The sequence below is a fragment of the Protopterus annectens genome, chromosome 2.part2 (assembly GCF_019279795.1).
Source record: "Protopterus annectens isolate FY-2018-M chromosome 2.part2, PAN1.0, whole genome shotgun sequence".
NCBI classification, from domain to species: Eukaryota; Metazoa; Chordata; order Ceratodontiformes; family Protopteridae; genus Protopterus; species Protopterus annectens.
In genome coordinates this window covers 507,962,791-507,979,950 of record NC_056730.1, presented here as the reverse complement: position 1 = coordinate 507,979,950, position 17,160 = coordinate 507,962,791, and the positions used below count along the sequence as shown (strand labels likewise).

The following is a 17,160-nucleotide window of genomic DNA, read 5'->3' as shown; positions in this document are numbered from 1 at the left end:
TTACTACCATTGGTACCATTACAGCACATTAGAGAGTGTCCAGAGATCCCCCATCCCCATTATGTTGATCTGTGCCTAAGAGCACTTTATGGAATAGTCCATAGTGTCTAGTATACCCCCACCCCAAATCATCATGGCACTTAAAACATTCCCTAGTATCTAGTGTATCCCCCCAGGTCCCCATAGTAATGGTTGTATTGATATGGCACTTTACCAATGTAAGCATGTGTATTCCCCCACCCCAAAGGTCCTCATAATAACATTAGTGCTGGTACAACACTTTACAGATGTAAAATGCATATCCCCTCACCGTTCAGTCCTTGTGGTAATGTTTGTGCTGATATGGCACTTTACATATGTAAGCATGTGTATTCCCACATCCTGTGGTCCTCATAGTAGCATTAATGCTGTTATGACACTTTACAGATATAAAAATGCATATGCCCTCACCCTTCAGTCCTTATAGTAATGTTTGTGCTGATATGGCACTTTGAACTTTAATCTCTGTTATCCAGTGGTTCCCCAACCCCCAAACCCCATTTTCATGTTGGTGCCTACTTGGCACTTTTAAAGTAAGCCTTGTTGTCTAGTGGTCCTCGCACACCACCTCCACCACCACAACATTCATTTTTGGTGGTTGAATATGGTCTTTTGACCATGTTCGCTACCATGACATGGTGGAGTTGGCAGTGGTAGTCTATGCACCAGGCACTTTCTTAAATCACTTGGCCATATAGATGGCTTCCTACTAGCAATTCCAAGAAGAGAGCAGATGGCTAATTAGCATATGACTCTCCCATCAAGAATGCCTCATTAGCATTCAGTACAACCATGAAGCCAGCTCTTTGTGGTGCTGCATGTCTTCGTTTTGGAGGACATACAGCCCCATGTAAGCGTGCTTGTATAAAAGCAAAAAGGTACACTGATGTGTACATGGCTGTGTACGCATCACAATATCTTTATGAACGCAGCCCATTGAATTTAGAAACTTCCATAATAGTGGTTCTATTAGATTTGTTAGAAAATGGTTTGGTAGATAGTGATACATACTTTTTGATTGTTGAACATACAAATAGAGATGTGCAATTTGGAATTTTTAAGATACATAAGGATGCCTTTGATCTTCCTTTCTGTCCAGTTGCTTCATCTGGTTGATCAAAAGCTGAAGCATATTAATCATATGTAAAAAAAAAAAGGAACATTATGAAGAATCAAATCTCATGAGTGTCTGTATTTACATCTTGCAAAATGCAGTTGGAAGAAAGGCATGGTGGAATGGATGAAATCATTACCTGAAAGAAGGTACAGATGAAGTTTTGTTAGACATGTAAGACTTGGGCGGCACAGTGGTGCAGCGGTTAACGTTGTCGCCTCACAGCAAGAGGTTCCCCGGTTCGATTCTCGGCTGGGGTGCCTTCTGTGTGGAGTTTGCATGTTCTCCCTGTGTTCGCGTGGGTTTCCTCCGGGTACTCCGGTTTCCTCCCATATTCCAAAGACATGCATCTGGAGCATTTCTCCCCGGGCCTCCGCTGAAAACAGGCTCTGTGGAACCTAGTCGGACATTCCCGGTCAACAAATGTTAAATAAATAAATAAATAAAATAATATAAGAAGTAAAAAAAGGATAAATCAAGTAAATATAAGTCTTTCTTGGGTTCTCCCTTACTTGGTATTGCTCTTCTGGCATATAATGATGAAGGGGGTCCTATTTTTAGAGACGAGAAAGACTTTCTGCATACATTTCCAATTTCAGTCTACTTAGATTCAAAAAGATTAGAAAGTATTGTAAAGAGGAAGTGGAACATTTTTGTACGCATTCAGTAGGTTAAAAAAGTGGGCAATGCACAAACATTTTTTTTTAGAATAATTTGAAATACTGTATCTGGAAAATGGTAACAGTGCATATAACATGAGTATAAGCAGTAAGCCTTTTGGCCCTTTCTCCTGTGTTTTTGCAGGCAGTACAAGTACATAAAAGCTGGTCTTATTTTTATTTTAACCCATAATGATACTTCCATTAGTGATGTCTTTCGGCTTTTCCCAGTTAGGGGTCGCCACAGCGGAACTCCTGTCTGATAATGATTGGTAGTGGATTTTTTACGGTCACGAGTTGCCAGCTCGATGCCCAACCTTCAAAGAAGGCACACCCATTCATGCACACACCTACCTGCATGTCTTTAAATGTATTCGATTGTAACAGTAAGGCAGTGGTTTGTATTGCTATGTGTACTTATTGAGAAAGCCTGCATATAGGAAATACCACAAGGAATGTGTCAAAGAGGATCAATGAATATATTTATGGATTACACAACTAAAATCTAAATAATGCTCTGTATGCTCATTCTCTACATTTTATAAATTTTTACAGGTTACTCTTTTTATTAAAAAGTTAATTTGGACCAGTAGAGTGAGAATTTGGACAGCTTGATGTTAAATAGGAAATTACCCTGTCTACAGAAATTAAACATTGGACACCCCCCTGGTTTTAAAGAGTACTTTTTTAAAAACACATTTATTTTATTTTCATGTAAGACATAGGAAAACATACATTAAAAGAAAAGAAAAGAAAACATTAATATTTCCATTTACATACATAATACATCAAGAGCTTTTCTTCCCTTGTAGTTAACACCAGCGTTACATAAAATGTTGAATTCCTGCCTTCCCTTAAACCTCACTCCTCCTACTGAACATTATTCTGCATGTTCCCACAATTTCCATTTATTTTTATTTAATTTGCTCCTTCCCTTCTCTAAAGATCCCTCATCCAGTTCTTTACCTTTTTTTAATAATATGCAATACTTCAAATACAGTTGGTTTAGGCTTCTTTCTATAATCTAGAAAGTACTTTTTGGCAGCCAACAGAAGTAAACTTAATAAAGCCTTACTGTTTCTCGGCAATTCAGATCCTATGTCCCAGCTCAAAAAAGGCATTTCCTTACTTACAGCTATTTGCTCACCCTATATTTCTAGGAGTACTCTGTGGGGAGCTTTTAAAATCCACCAACTCATTACACTCCCAAAACACACGTTCCCAGTTATCTCTTTCTTCCCCATCACACCTCCAACATTTGCTATCTACATGAAGAAAAATTCTTTGAAGTCTGCTGGGGACATAAAATACTATGCAAACAATTCCAAGAAAATATTCTAAACCTTCTGTACTTTATTGCATACTTGGGAGCCATACATATGTCCTTCCACTGTTCTGTTGTAAATTGCTTTTCCATCCTCTCTTCCCAATTTTTCTAACCTCCTCTGATTAACTGTAATAGTTATCATGCAATATTTTATGTGGACTAATTATCCCTTTTTAACATTTGGTTCTGTCCTAGATTCAACTATAAACACCTCCAGAGCAAGTCTTTCACTTAAGATTCCCATACCTGCTCTTATACCATCTAACCACACTCCCTTCCCTCTTCCACCGATCTCAACCCCTTCACCATTGTTAATTAACTCCAGTTTCCTCATATTACTTACCTATCACAATTTCCTAACAACACCCTCCTCCAATTTCCTTCCACACTTAAAATACCTCCAAGCCTTTAACATGAACCTAACAACATACTCTTCCAGATGTATAAGTTACACTCCCCAGCCCTCTTAAAGAGGTTATTCATACTTACACTTCTACCACCTCTAACTTTAGCTTACCTGCTAACCTCCTATGAACACCCAATATATTCACACTTTCTCCACCCCAATAGGCTATCTACCTCTTCTTCTCTACCTATTCTCACTTACCATGTTAACATAACATCTACTCCCAGTTATCTACTATCAAAATACCATAGGATAACCCATATTAGATATGACTCTCCCAATCCCAGAAAATCTCTAACACTATATAGTAAATTCCCAAATCCTAGATTTCAAACACTACTCCTCTCTTTAAAAGATGGAGACATTCACCCAAACCCAGGCCCAATAACTGCTACTACCACTCAACTCCATAACCCCAACCCCCATACTATCCATTTCCTTACCAAACCACCTAACTCACTCTTATTAGCTCACCTCAACATACGTAGCATTAATAACAAAGTTGCACAACTCCATGCTCTCTTAGAATTCTACTCCTTTGACATTCTTTGTTTAACAGAAACTTGGTTAAAACCTGTAACTAAAGACAATGAAGTCATCCCACCCGGTTATAATATTTTGCGACTTGACCGTACAAACAGAAAGGGTGGTGGCGTAGCTATCCTTTTAAATCTGGGCTAATAAATACTACCTACAACTGTAAACCACCTCAAGACTCCAACCCTGAAATTCTTATTACCAAGCTTCAACTTAACAAATTCAAATCCATTTATATTATCTGTACCTATCTTTCACCTGGTAATAACATTACTACAATAGAGAATATCCTTTGTTGTCTATCCCAAAATTTACCCCAAGAAACCATAATCCTAGGTGATTTTAACACTGATTGGAAGTGTTGTAGCAGCACTCACCTTACAAGCCATAGTAACCTTTTTGTTTTTTCACAAATCATTACCTCCCCTACCAGGATAAACCAGCCTAATAAGAAAGTACCTTAGACTGGATTCTCATAAATAATCATTCCCAGACATATGAATCTGGAACCCTCCCTGATGATGTAAGTGACCACTCACTAACCTACATCATTAGGCTTAAAACCAATCTACCTAATCCAACCATATCTAGGACAATTAGAACCAAGAAAAACTTCAACCCCGATCTCTTCCAAAGGGACTAAGAGCATGTAACTGGTCTCCCTTAAAATACCTAACACTGGAGGAAGCTGTTAATTACTTAAATTCTAACTTCCTAGCCATACTAGACCACCATGCCCCAACCAGCTCTATTAGAATGAGAACTAAATCTGCCCCATGGCTTTCAAAAGAAACCAGGCAAAAAAATCCAACTCAGAAATAAATACTGGAGTAAATCTCGCTTAACTAAAACCACAGTAGATCAACAAAACTTCAGGCAACTAAGAAATGAAACTAAAAAAGCTGTACTGTCTGACAAAAGAAACTACTACCTACAATTCCAGCAGGCTCACCATAATAAACCACAAACGTTCTGGGCAAAAATTAATCAATTATTACACCCAGGCCAATCCATCACACCAAACCCACAAGGCACAGACCAAGAGAACCCCAAGGAGACTGCTAATGCCTTTAATACCTTTTTCACTGAAGCCATTCAAACCCTTGCCAGTCAATTATCTACTCAGGACTTATCTATATCCAATTCTACCACCAACCCACCCCCTCCATTTCTCCTCCAACCAGTCCCAACTACATATATTCTTGCCCTTATCCAAAAACTGAAACCATGTACTCCTTCAGCAGACCAACTACCCACTGAATATTTACAAAAGGGAGACAAATCTATCTCCTACCCCATTTCCATTATCAATAGAACCATCAGTGAAGGACACATCCCTAGAATATGGAAGGTCTCCCATATTATCCCCCTTCATAAGGGAGGTAACTCTACTGAACCCTTCAATTACCATCCCATTGCCCTACTGTCTCCCCTAGCAAAGATCATGGAAAAATGCATCCATAGACAATTGCTAGATCACCTAATCCAAAATAACTTACTTTCCAACTCTCAACATGGTTTCAGACCTTCCAACAGCACTACTACTGCCCTCCTTTCTTTTACTGACTGTATCAACAAAAAACGTAACCTCAATATACTTTCCTCTGCACTGTTTATAGATCTGTTTAAGGCGTTCGATATGGTAAATCACCAGATACTTATAAATATCCTCATATCTCTGTCACTAGATACATTAGCTATAAAATGGTTCCAATCCTATTTGGACAACAGACAACAGGCCGTTCTTTGGCATAACACTCTATCTACCCATCTGCCCATTAACATAGGTGTCCCTCAAGGGTCCATATTATGACCTCACCTATTTTCTTTATTTATCAATGACCTTCACCTAGCAATCCCCCAAACTACAAGCATATAATATGCAGATGATTCAACAATTATATGCTCAGCCACATCCATATCTGAACTTCACCCCCTTACCCAAAAGGTATTTAACACAGTTGAACAATGGTTTACTCTACGCCGTCTCCCTCTGAACTCCCAAAAAACTAAACTCCTCCTTTTCACTCCTACCTCAATAGAATTCACAGTAACATCCAATAACAGTACTCTCATATCCCCAGACCCAACTACCAAACTACTAGGTATCACCATAGATAACAACTTTAACTTTGACACCCATATTAACAATACCCTAAAATCTGTTAATAGAAAACTAGTCTCTCTCTACATGATCAAACCCTTCCTCTCTCCTGCAACAAGAATAACTATTGCTCACACTCATTTAATTTCTACTCTCCTCTATGCCTCACCCATATATACTAATCTCTCTAAAAACAACCTTAATAAAATGGAAAACTCCTACAATAACATAGCCAGATTTGCTACAGGTAACCCTTTCAGAACCCACCACTGTATTAACCTAAAGCAACTAGGATGGCTTGAATTACAAAAGCAGCTTAAATTCCACCAACTTACAATTGCCCACAAAACCCTCTAGCATCCTACCAATACCCATATACTATCGACCCTCATTATCCCCTACAACAATCTAAAGACCTTACTTTCATCACTCAGATCTGCTCTGAGCTACAACAGAATGGCATTAAATATACTGATCCCAAGGATATTGCCAATATCCTGGCAGATCGATTCAGTGCCAACTTCACCCCCCTCTCACCCCCTAAATGGCCCATCTCAATACCGGAAGATTGCCAAATTCCGGTAATAACGGCCACACAGGTAAAAAATGCACTCTCCAAGGCTAAGAATACAGCATCCATGGGACCAGATGACATCCCGGGCTGTGTACTACATGAACTACAATATGAACTGGCACCTCACCTAAGTGTCATGTTTAATCATAGCCTCACCTCAGGTTTTGTGCCCACTGAGTGGCGCACAGTTACAGTTATCCTACTCCACAAGAGGGGATCCACCTTGGATCCCGGAAACTACCATCCCATCAGTCTGACAAGCCTTATCTGCAAGGCCATGGAGCGTACTATCATGGAACTTATAAACAAAGACATTGGCAACCTTCAAACACTGGACCCCGCCCAGTTTGGGTTTGTGAAGGGCCGATCTTGTCTCCTAAACTTGATTGACTTCTTTGAATCAGTCTCCAGAGCCATGGACAAGGGTAAGGTGGTCCACACAGCCTATCTAGACCTTGCCAAGGCCTTTGACACCATCCCCCACTCTGGAATCATAGATAAACTTACTAAGTTGGGCATTAATCCCTATGTCACCCAATGGGTTGCTAACTGGCTTACTGATAGAACCCACCCTGTAAAAGTAGCCGATTCCAAATCCAGCTGCAGACAAGTGACAAGTGCAGTACCTCAGGGTTCAGTCCTGGGACCGCTCTTGTTTGGCATCTACTTCTCTGAAGTACAGGCCAACACTAAGGGACTCTGGATAACAAAGTTTGCAGATGACTGCAAACTGGGAACCATTATTGAATCCCCAAATGATGTGGATACTCTACAAAAGGGCCTTACAGAAACAGATGCTTGGTGCCAGAGCCATGGGCTCAAGCTCAATGCCAAGAAATGTATAGTTATCCCCTTTGGGAAAAAACATATATCCATGAATTACCATATAGGTGGCAGTACATTAAACACCGAAAGTTTGATAAGAGACTTAGGGACACAGGTGGACAATGGTCTCACCCTTGATAACCACATCGCCACAACAGTCAGGAAATCCTTCTATGTGGCACACCTCATCACTAAGGGCTTTTCATCCAGAAAAAAGGAGGTCATTGTCCCACTGTACTCATCCCTCATTAGACCCATTATAGAATACAATGCCCCGTTTGGTATGTACCTCTCAAGACATCTGCAACAACTGTAAAGGCCACAGAAATACCTCAGTAAAAGAATCACAGGCCTAAAGCAGATGCCCTACGCTGACCGCCTTAAAAAACTCCAGCTATACTCTGTTGCCTATCATCTACTCAGAGGCGATCTTTGCTTAACATACAAGGCCATGTCAAACCCAGACCTGTTGGACATGCTACACTTAAAGAAATCCCAATCCCTCAGAGCCACACACTCCAGGGATCTAAACCTTGTCATCACAATAAACAAAACATGCTGGAGGGATAGGTTCCTGACCCAGTGACTCCCCAGACTCTGGAATAGATTGCCCATACATGTCAAGCAGAGTGCCTCTTTGGTCCTCTTCAAAAGGAACCTTGACGATTGGATGGGAGAAAGGAAATTCACCCCAGGGATCACGTCAGTCACCCTGCTAGACAGGGGTCCAGGAAAGTAAATAGTGTGGGAAGAAATAGCCAGGGAATTGTTATGGCTAGGCTTGTATAGGCCCTAGGGCCGATAGCCTAGTACCAACCTATGAACCTATGAACATAAACTTCTTGTAAATATTTGTAAATCAAACAACCGGGCTGGGGACCCGCTCTTCTCTAATTCTGTGGGGAAATCCTGGAACCTTTTTCCTAGCAAACTTTCTTCTCTTCCCTCTATATCACTCTTTAAAAACAACCTGAAACTTTTCCTCAGAACACACTGCTTGTGCCCCTGTACTAAACCTGACTGATCTACTAGTGCTCTTATTTGGATCTACCTACCCTCCTCTTCTCAGTAGTCTTGTTCCTTTTCTTAGAAACAACTGACCTAGTCCTTCAAGATATTTTACTCACATCCTCAGAATTTATTAATGGAGACTACTTTTAGTCTTATACTGTATATTTCAGCTCCTACTGTTTCGTTATCACAACTTGTTTACTAATACATTATATAACTCAACTGCTATCTTTTTACATGTTATATTGCAACTAACTTTGTACTGTACTAACTCTGGGTATCTTTTTACATGTTGTATTGCAACTAACTTTGTATTGTACTAACTCTATCTGTGTATTTTAGCACTTTGCTATAATCAAATGACATCTGTGATTTTTCTCTGTTCTGTACCTGCAATGTTCATTGTACACATTAATTTTTTGTATAAGTGATTGTATTTTGCTTCCTCGGAGCTTTTCTCCCCAGGCCTCTACTGAAAATGGACATATATTCAGTTAGACTAGCCCGGTCAACAAATGTAAAATAAAATAAATAAGTAAGTATCCCTTTCTCCTTGCCTGTACTCTGATATCAATCCCTGGTAGGTAAGGCAGTCTCTAAGTGTAGAATAACAGGTATGTTGTATCTTTAAGAAGCATTTCTAAGACCTTAACATGAATATAAATAACACGCACGTGCTAGCTTCAGTGCCTTTTTGGGAGCACAGAGTGTGAACATCTATGTATGAGACAGCTAGTTTGTACATAAGTTAAAGTTATTTATCTTCATTTCTAATATGTTTGCACATAATAAAGCTGTTTGAACAGAACTCACAATGTTTGTCTACTTCATCCTGGCTAGATGAGTGACACTAAGCCTTTAGTTCAAACATCTTGGCCTCATTCCACCTGATTACCTTTCCCTCTCTAGTTATTGCTCCCGATGCTTTGGTTCCTTTGCCAGTTTTCACCAGTAAATTCTAGCCTCCTCTTGCCTATTTTCTGTGCCCCTTCTTGCAATCATTCCTACTGGCAAAATCTCCTTTCACAATTCTCATGTTGGCTTAGTTCTTATAATACTTTCTGCTACTTCATGAATATCATGTTTTTTTTTTTAAATTTCACCAAATCTTTTGGGTTTCTAATACCATGACAGGAGTGGGCCCCATGTCTAAGTCAAAGTATGATAAAAGTTCATGAAATTAGTATTGCTTCAGTCTTTCATGTCAGCCAGAAGTGCTCTATACAGTACCTGCAACGTGCCCAATAATGACTACTTCTGCATGCAATTCATACAGAGTTACATGTAATGGTAACATATCTAAATACGCTTCTAGATTATTTTTTATAAGACCCGTTGCTCCTACTAATATTGGAACTGTCTGGGTATCTTTCTTCCACATTACTCTCATTTCTGCCTGCAAATCCTGATATTTTATTACTTTGTGCTCATCTGTACGCAAGACACTATAGTCACTGAGTGTGGCAATTTCAATGATTAATGCATCTGTCTTTTGAACTGTTGGTTAGGAGTGAGCCCATGTGATGTAGACTTCATCATTTTCTATGATGCTTTGTGGCTCATGTTTCCAGCGTTTTCCAGCCATTTCAGTACCATAATGTTTGCACAGTCCCCAGTTCAACAGTCTTGCCACATTATTATGCCTTTCAGTATACTGCTCTTCGGCCATTAGTATGTCAGAATTAGTAATGAGGTGTGCAACCTTTTCCAATTCTATTTTAGATTTGTCTGTTTCTCCCACATGTTTAATGGGCTTTGTAAATCAATGTGTATGTAACCCACTGTCTTGGGCCATCAATATTAACCTTTCATCTCTTGATTTGAATTCACCTATCCTTAATCATTCCTGCATTTCATCCAGATCAACATGAGGTTCTTCCAGAAGCTTTTTATACTTGCAACTATATTTATGTATTTTCCACATTTCTTTCCTTCTGATCTGATCCTTCACCTCATATTCTTTCTTTTGTTTTTAGTGCATTCAGTTGCTCCCTGTTTTTCATCTACTTCTGGTCTGATTTCCATTCCTGCTTGACCCCAATATGCTTCTGCTAGACTAAGCAGGGAAGTCATCTTAGATTTATTCTCCTCATGTTTCAAAACTTTCACTGCATTTGGATCTTGTGAGGTCAGCAGATATGTGTGCAGTCCCACGATTGCAGATCTATACATGTAATCAATTTCAAGGATGCCCTTACCTCCTTCAGAATGGGGAATATATAATCTTGGTATGCCCTGATTTTTATAAATCATTTGGTGAGCATGAAGCATCCTTCTTGTTTTCCTTTCTAATCTATCCAACACATTTTGAGGCCAATAATGTTCTGTATGGTCGTTATTATTGTGCTTAAGGATCTGCATCTAAAATTCAACTCTCTCTTTATTTATTGCAGTTCCTCCTGCTTTATCATCATCCCTTTCCATTTTGAATTATAAGCTTCTGCTTGTGTTATGTATATCAGACGTAACTTTGTAACTCTAAAATATCCCTTCAAATCAGGTAATCCTAAACCATCTTGTTCTATTAGAAGGATCAGCTTATCCCATTTAACTCATGCCCTCTTTCCCTCCCAGATAAATTTCTTCATCTCAAACTTTTCAATTAATTATTGCTCACAACTTCTCCTCTGGTTGATAAAAGTATGCTTGGCCCATATATAAAATTAAAGGGACTACAAATATTTTCACTGCCTGAATCTTACTATCCATATCGATAAATAAGAGCTTCCAGTTTCTCAGCTTTTTATTATCTTTTGTTTAATCTGTCACATTTCCTTAGCTGCCATAACCAAAGCCTTTTTAATCCATAATCCTAAATACTTCATTTTATAGTGTCCCATTGCTGAACCAATTTGTGTGTGGGTACTTAATTTAGGCCTATAGCCTTTGTTTTATCTTCATTAATTGTACATCCCAAAAAGACTTAAAACAGCCTCAAAATGTTCCACAACACACTGAGATGTCCTTTTCTGGATTTATCAGGTGTAAAACAAGTTTATCTGCAAATAATGCCAACTTTTCATGATTATCATACATATTATACCCTTGCATTTCTAAGTCTCTTATTAAAAAAAAAAAAAAAAAAACAAAGGCGAAAGAGGACACCCTTGTGTGGTTCCTCTATTCAAACACAACTCATCAGAGACCCTCCTACTTTAATCCTTGCCTCCACTCCTTCATAGATCCTCATAATTAACCTTATTATTGTATCAGAGAGTGAAAATGTTTCAATTTCTCTACTCATAAAATCTCAACTTACTCGAATGCTTTTGTTGCATCAAGACACACCAACAACAGCAGTATTATCTTAAATTCGTCTTCCCTCTAGATCATCATTGATGTTCTTCATATTGGTCACTGCTACAGTAGTCTAAGCTATATGGATAATATCCTGCATAGGATATAACAGCCGTCTGCTTCCAAAGCTTCTGGGCACCTTCCATGAGCTGATATGACTAAAAAGACAGGTTTGGGTGCCAAGCTCTTCAGAGCTTTCCTGTGCCCAAAGAGTATGGTTATCTGAAGCTTTTGAAGATCAATGGCTGGCTTATGCTGTTCCTTTGCTATGCAGATAAATACCCTTTGGGGGAAAAAAGTTCCATTTAAAATTTTTTTTTGTTTATTAGCACTTTCCTATTCAGGAAAGTTATTTTAAAACTAGGAGTTTGTGTTTTAATGAAGTGTCATGAGACTATACCGTACTTTTAAATGAGAGTGCACTTTTTCCTTTTCAGTTTAAAAGTTGTTTAAGACTCAAGCTAACGCAATAAGACTGAATGATTTTTCCCTCCATATTGCGCTATATAAAGAGTTGTTAATTAATTAAAAATGTAGGTCTGAAGAAGCCACTTCGGTGAAAGCGCTAACCTGTTTCAATAAACAGTTTATACTATCATAACCTTGGATACTGTTCTTGAAGGAAATATATACAGTTCGTGTATATGCTAGTTTTGCTGTTGATTGTGCAGTTGGTCATTGGTTTGCTATCTCTGTTCTTTCTTACATTATCCTTTCTATTAATGTTGTCAAATGCTTGCATCCCCAGTACAAAATCACATTGATCCATATCTATCAATGTTTGCAATAGTTTTTACATTCTTTTAGCAAGTATAGACATAAACAATATATATGGCTCTTCGTCTAATGGGTGTTTAACATCCTTTGGTGATACAGCCACCACAGCTTTCTTCCAAGATGTTGGTGCTTCAACTCCTTATAAAATACTGTAAATAAAATCTTCCAGATCTTTATCACTTTCTTCCCTTCTAATTTACAAATTTCCACAGGAATACCATCTGTTCCTGGAGACTTCCCTGAATATACATCACCATTTTATCTCATCCCCTACTATCTTAACAGTTAGTTGTTGAGTTTGATCTACCTATGATCTTGGTATATTTAAGTCTTCAATAAATATTTCCATTTTTGCCCTTTCTTGATTTCCACATGTCTCTGCTTTATAAAAATTGTAATAAAATTTTTGAAATATCTCTAAAACCTCTATAGGATTTCTGAATATGTTTCCTGATATAGGCTCCCTATGGTTTGGCAACAACTATTTCTGCTTTCTGCTGCCTAGGTTTTTGTGCTAAATGTTTTTGTGCTTCGGAGTTACTGTCAAAAAATAGTAATAAAAAAATTCACTATCAGAAGAATGAGAAACAGAGTCTCTTTCAAATTGCTGGCTCACTTTTTGTTGGATAAACTTTTTTTTAATTTCTTCCTTAGCCTGTTCTGCATCTAAAAATGTCTTTGATCCTCCAGGAAGAAAATACTACAAAGACAGCTGGATACGGGAGCTTGAATCTCACATCTGCCAATAGACATTTCCTGATTGCTGAGATAAACTTACTTCTGTTCTACCTGGTGTACAGTGAATAATTGTTTTCCACAAACATTTTGCTCTCTCCAGTTTTTAATACTTTTCCATTGTGCCACAGTTTTGTCAGAATCATCTCTTTCTGCTGGTATGATCCATCTTTACTAATATAGGTCTTTGCTGCTTTTTCATGACCAGGTCTGGAGTATACATTCAATGTGCCCTTTCAGTCAGCAAATCCTGCTGTGGAACACTAGTCCAGTTGCTTATCTGTGCTTTCATAAAATGAATACAGTCTGTTCCTTGCAGTTTCTCTGATAGAATACAAACATCTCTGATTTTCTCTGCAAGCTCTGTTCTGGCTCTACTATTTTTGAAACAGCCCTTCATCCTCATCCAGCTTTTTCTTCATTTCAACCTCTGATTTTTGCACTTTTATCAGTACATTTGAACAGCTAGTTAAAGCTTCTTCCATTTTTCAGCCTTTGTTATTGGATTTGATATATTCCTACAATGCTTCAGTTTGTTTTAGTCCCCTCTGAGAATATTTTATTTATTTTTTCCTCTAAATTACCGGAAACTATATCTAGAACCAAAGATGAAGCTTGAACTGATTTTTGCCAAACAGCTGCAGAGTCCTTCCCAGGCAGTGTTTTCACTTTGCTCCACTCTTTCTGGTTGACTTTCTTACAGGTTGTCTAAATTTCTTCTTTGCAGGCATCCAGGCAGTGCACTTACTAGCCAGTAACTGAATTTTAGCCCCCCCCCCCCAAAAAAAAGCAAACAGTTTAAATAGCACTCTTTTTTCTCAGTTTCTGTTTTCACAATTGGCTGAAATTAAGCTGTTGTTAAGTGTGCAGCCACCTTAGAAGTCATTGGATTTAAAAATACTTAACTATAAAAAGTAAATTAAAGCTTAAGCTTTTAAAATAAATTTAACATAATTTTGTAGTATTTCTGCTTCATTAGTTTCAGCATATTTTATGCACTTTTTTCAGGCTCATTGATTTACATTGTTCCATTTCTTTTAACTGTTCTTATTGGTTATAAAGTTCTTATTGAATGTCATTTTGGTATGTGTTTTGCAAATACCCTTTTAAAGTTGATGATTTTTTTTTCTAATTGCTGTGAAGGAGTTTCTATTTTGTAGAAGTCAAAAGCACTCAACAATAAAATGTTTTCTGCTATAGTCCATTTTTGGCTTTTGTTTTTGCTTTTCAACTTAACTGCTAACAATTCCCATGTGCCTAAGATTATGGTAGCTTATGCTGGTGTTAAAAGAACTCATGACACGTGCTAGAAGAACTGTATTGGAATTCCCCCTGTATCCTAGCCTAATGCCATTAGTCTATAAATAAAGTACCAACTCAGATCCATCCATCCACAACCCCTTTTTCCCATTTTTACACATGGGTTCGGGTGTCACTTTATTAGTGACACTTAGGTCTCCTCTGGAAACAAGGTTAGGTTAACAAGACCAGTGCTATCAATGAAAAGTAGATAAATAACTTAATGATTCATCATACTTTAACCATCATCCTTTGTTTTCTGTCTCTTGTTCATGTTCTTTTTGGAATGGTGTTAACCACCTGTGCATTGCAAATGTATTTAATTTTGTACTTATGTCATGTTATTGATTTCAGTATTGCTAAAAATGTCTCACTGAGATCTTTCTGCTTCTTCACATCTGACACTGATACAGTTTTGTTCCCGTTTTTGCTGTACAGGCTTTACTCATTTCACTCTATGTATCCCAGCAGGTCACATGTCACAGATTATTATAAACATTATGTCACTTTCAGCCTTAAGCCGTAATGTCCTCAAATGTAATTATGGTGCCTATATTTCTATCTGTCTCTTGCATGATTGCCGAGTATACCCCATTCCACCTACTAAGAGACACACACACACACACACACACAGGCACACACACACACACACACACACACACACACACACACACACACACACACACACACACAGGCATGCACACACACACACACACACACACACACACACACACACACACACACACACACACACACACAGTCCTTCTCATTAAATAGGTAGGTATCTCCTTGTATGTAGGTTATGAACTTGTACTGATTCTTAGTAGAAACATATTTGGTGAGCACACCATCTTGGCTTGGACCTTTAATATTAAATTCTGTCACCACTTCGATATGCCTTCCTGATTGTAAATCTGTCCAGCAATGTCAGAGGCTTTGAAAAAAAAGTAATACTTCACCTCCACTATCCATCATTAGTCAGAATCCATTATGTCTTACATACATATATATTTTATTTATTTTATTTTTGTTTATTTGTTTACTGGGGTAGAGCACTGATCAAGTATGACCAACCGCAGATAATGTGTTTATATATATATATATATATATATATATATATATAAAATAGAAAGATGATTTCAGAGTCAGTGTAGTGTTACTCAAGTGAAATTTGTGAAATAGGAGCCTCACACCTAAGATCAGATAAGCCATCACCCTGCAGTATTTTGAAATATGTGAAGTTTACAGCAGAGCAGAATGTAGACATCTTGCAGGTTAAAGAGCGTTACATCTGTCAACCCAAGGAGACATGGATATATAAACTAGAAGTTAAGACACATTCACATAGTTCTTTTGTTGTGTCCATAGCAACAGCACCTCCGTTTGAAGGGAGGAGCCATGACTGGAGAAGGCCGCGTGGAGATCCTTAAGAAGAACGAGTGGGGTACAATATGTGATGACAGATGGAATCTTCAGTCTGCCAGTGTTGTCTGCAGGGAGCTTGGTTTTGGAAGTGCCAAGGCTGCTCTGACAGGAGCCCGCATGGGTCAGGGTAAGTGAAGGTCTACACTAATTCTTGTAAATATACACTTTATCTCAAAACTGCTGTACTCTGTAGTTTTGTTATTATTATTTTTTTTCTTTTTGTAGTATAGAAGAAAAAAGAAGAAAGGGTGGACATTTGCTGTGTAACATGACATGGAATTCTTTCTTTGTTCTTAGTATGACTTGCCGTTTTTTTATTTTGTGACTACATAGTCTTTACACGTATAGAATTTATTATGTTATTGTCCTTTGTTTTGTTTAAAACACCAGTAGATACATGCATATCTGCTGACAGAAGTGTTTAGTTGTGCTGGGTAAGAATGTAAACTAGCTGACTGTGAATTTTGTATCCTTTGAGGACTGCAGATATTTTTCCTTTTTTTCCTTATTCATTTAAATACTAATGCAGAGCTAAAGTTCCACTATATTCCAAAACACAAAGCAAATATTTTTAATTTTATCTTGATGTTCTGCACAGTACCATACCTGTCAACCTGGAAACATCAAAAATCTAGACAAAGGCCCATAACAATAGGTACAAATCCATATGCTGATTAACATAAAATTTGCATACATAATTATGTAACCTGCCCACTCCAATGGAATTGTGGAATATCAACTTTCAAACACAAACTGAAGAACAGACAACCAAAATATGGCCCCAGACTCAGACCCTGTAGTAAATGGAGGCCATATTTTTTTAAAATATGTAGCAATGATGTTCACTGGGAAGGGAGAAATGCTGAACTTTAGGATTTTGTTTTTGGTGGCTTGCAGTATGCGGGTTTTATGGTAAAAGTAGGGCATTTAATGGTAGGCAATATTCTAATCTTAGTAAAAGAATATCTTAGTTTGCTAGGACCTCCAAAAGTCATTCTTCATGACCTACTGATAAGTGGCTTAGCTACAGT

General features: G+C 38.0%; 1 protein-coding gene across 3 annotated transcripts in view; it reads left to right on the top strand.

The window, feature by feature from the left end:
- Positions 1-17,160, top strand: part of LOXL3 (lysyl oxidase like 3) — a 914,626-nt gene that overhangs the window by 592,923 nt on the left and 304,543 nt on the right. For all 3 annotated transcript variants that reach the window (XM_044063977.1, XM_044063976.1, XM_044063978.1), the window contains exon 6: positions 16,073-16,256. In XM_044063977.1, coding sequence (XP_043919912.1) covers positions 16,073-16,256 — 184 coding nt within the window. The remainder of the gene's footprint in view (positions 1-16,072; positions 16,257-17,160) is intronic.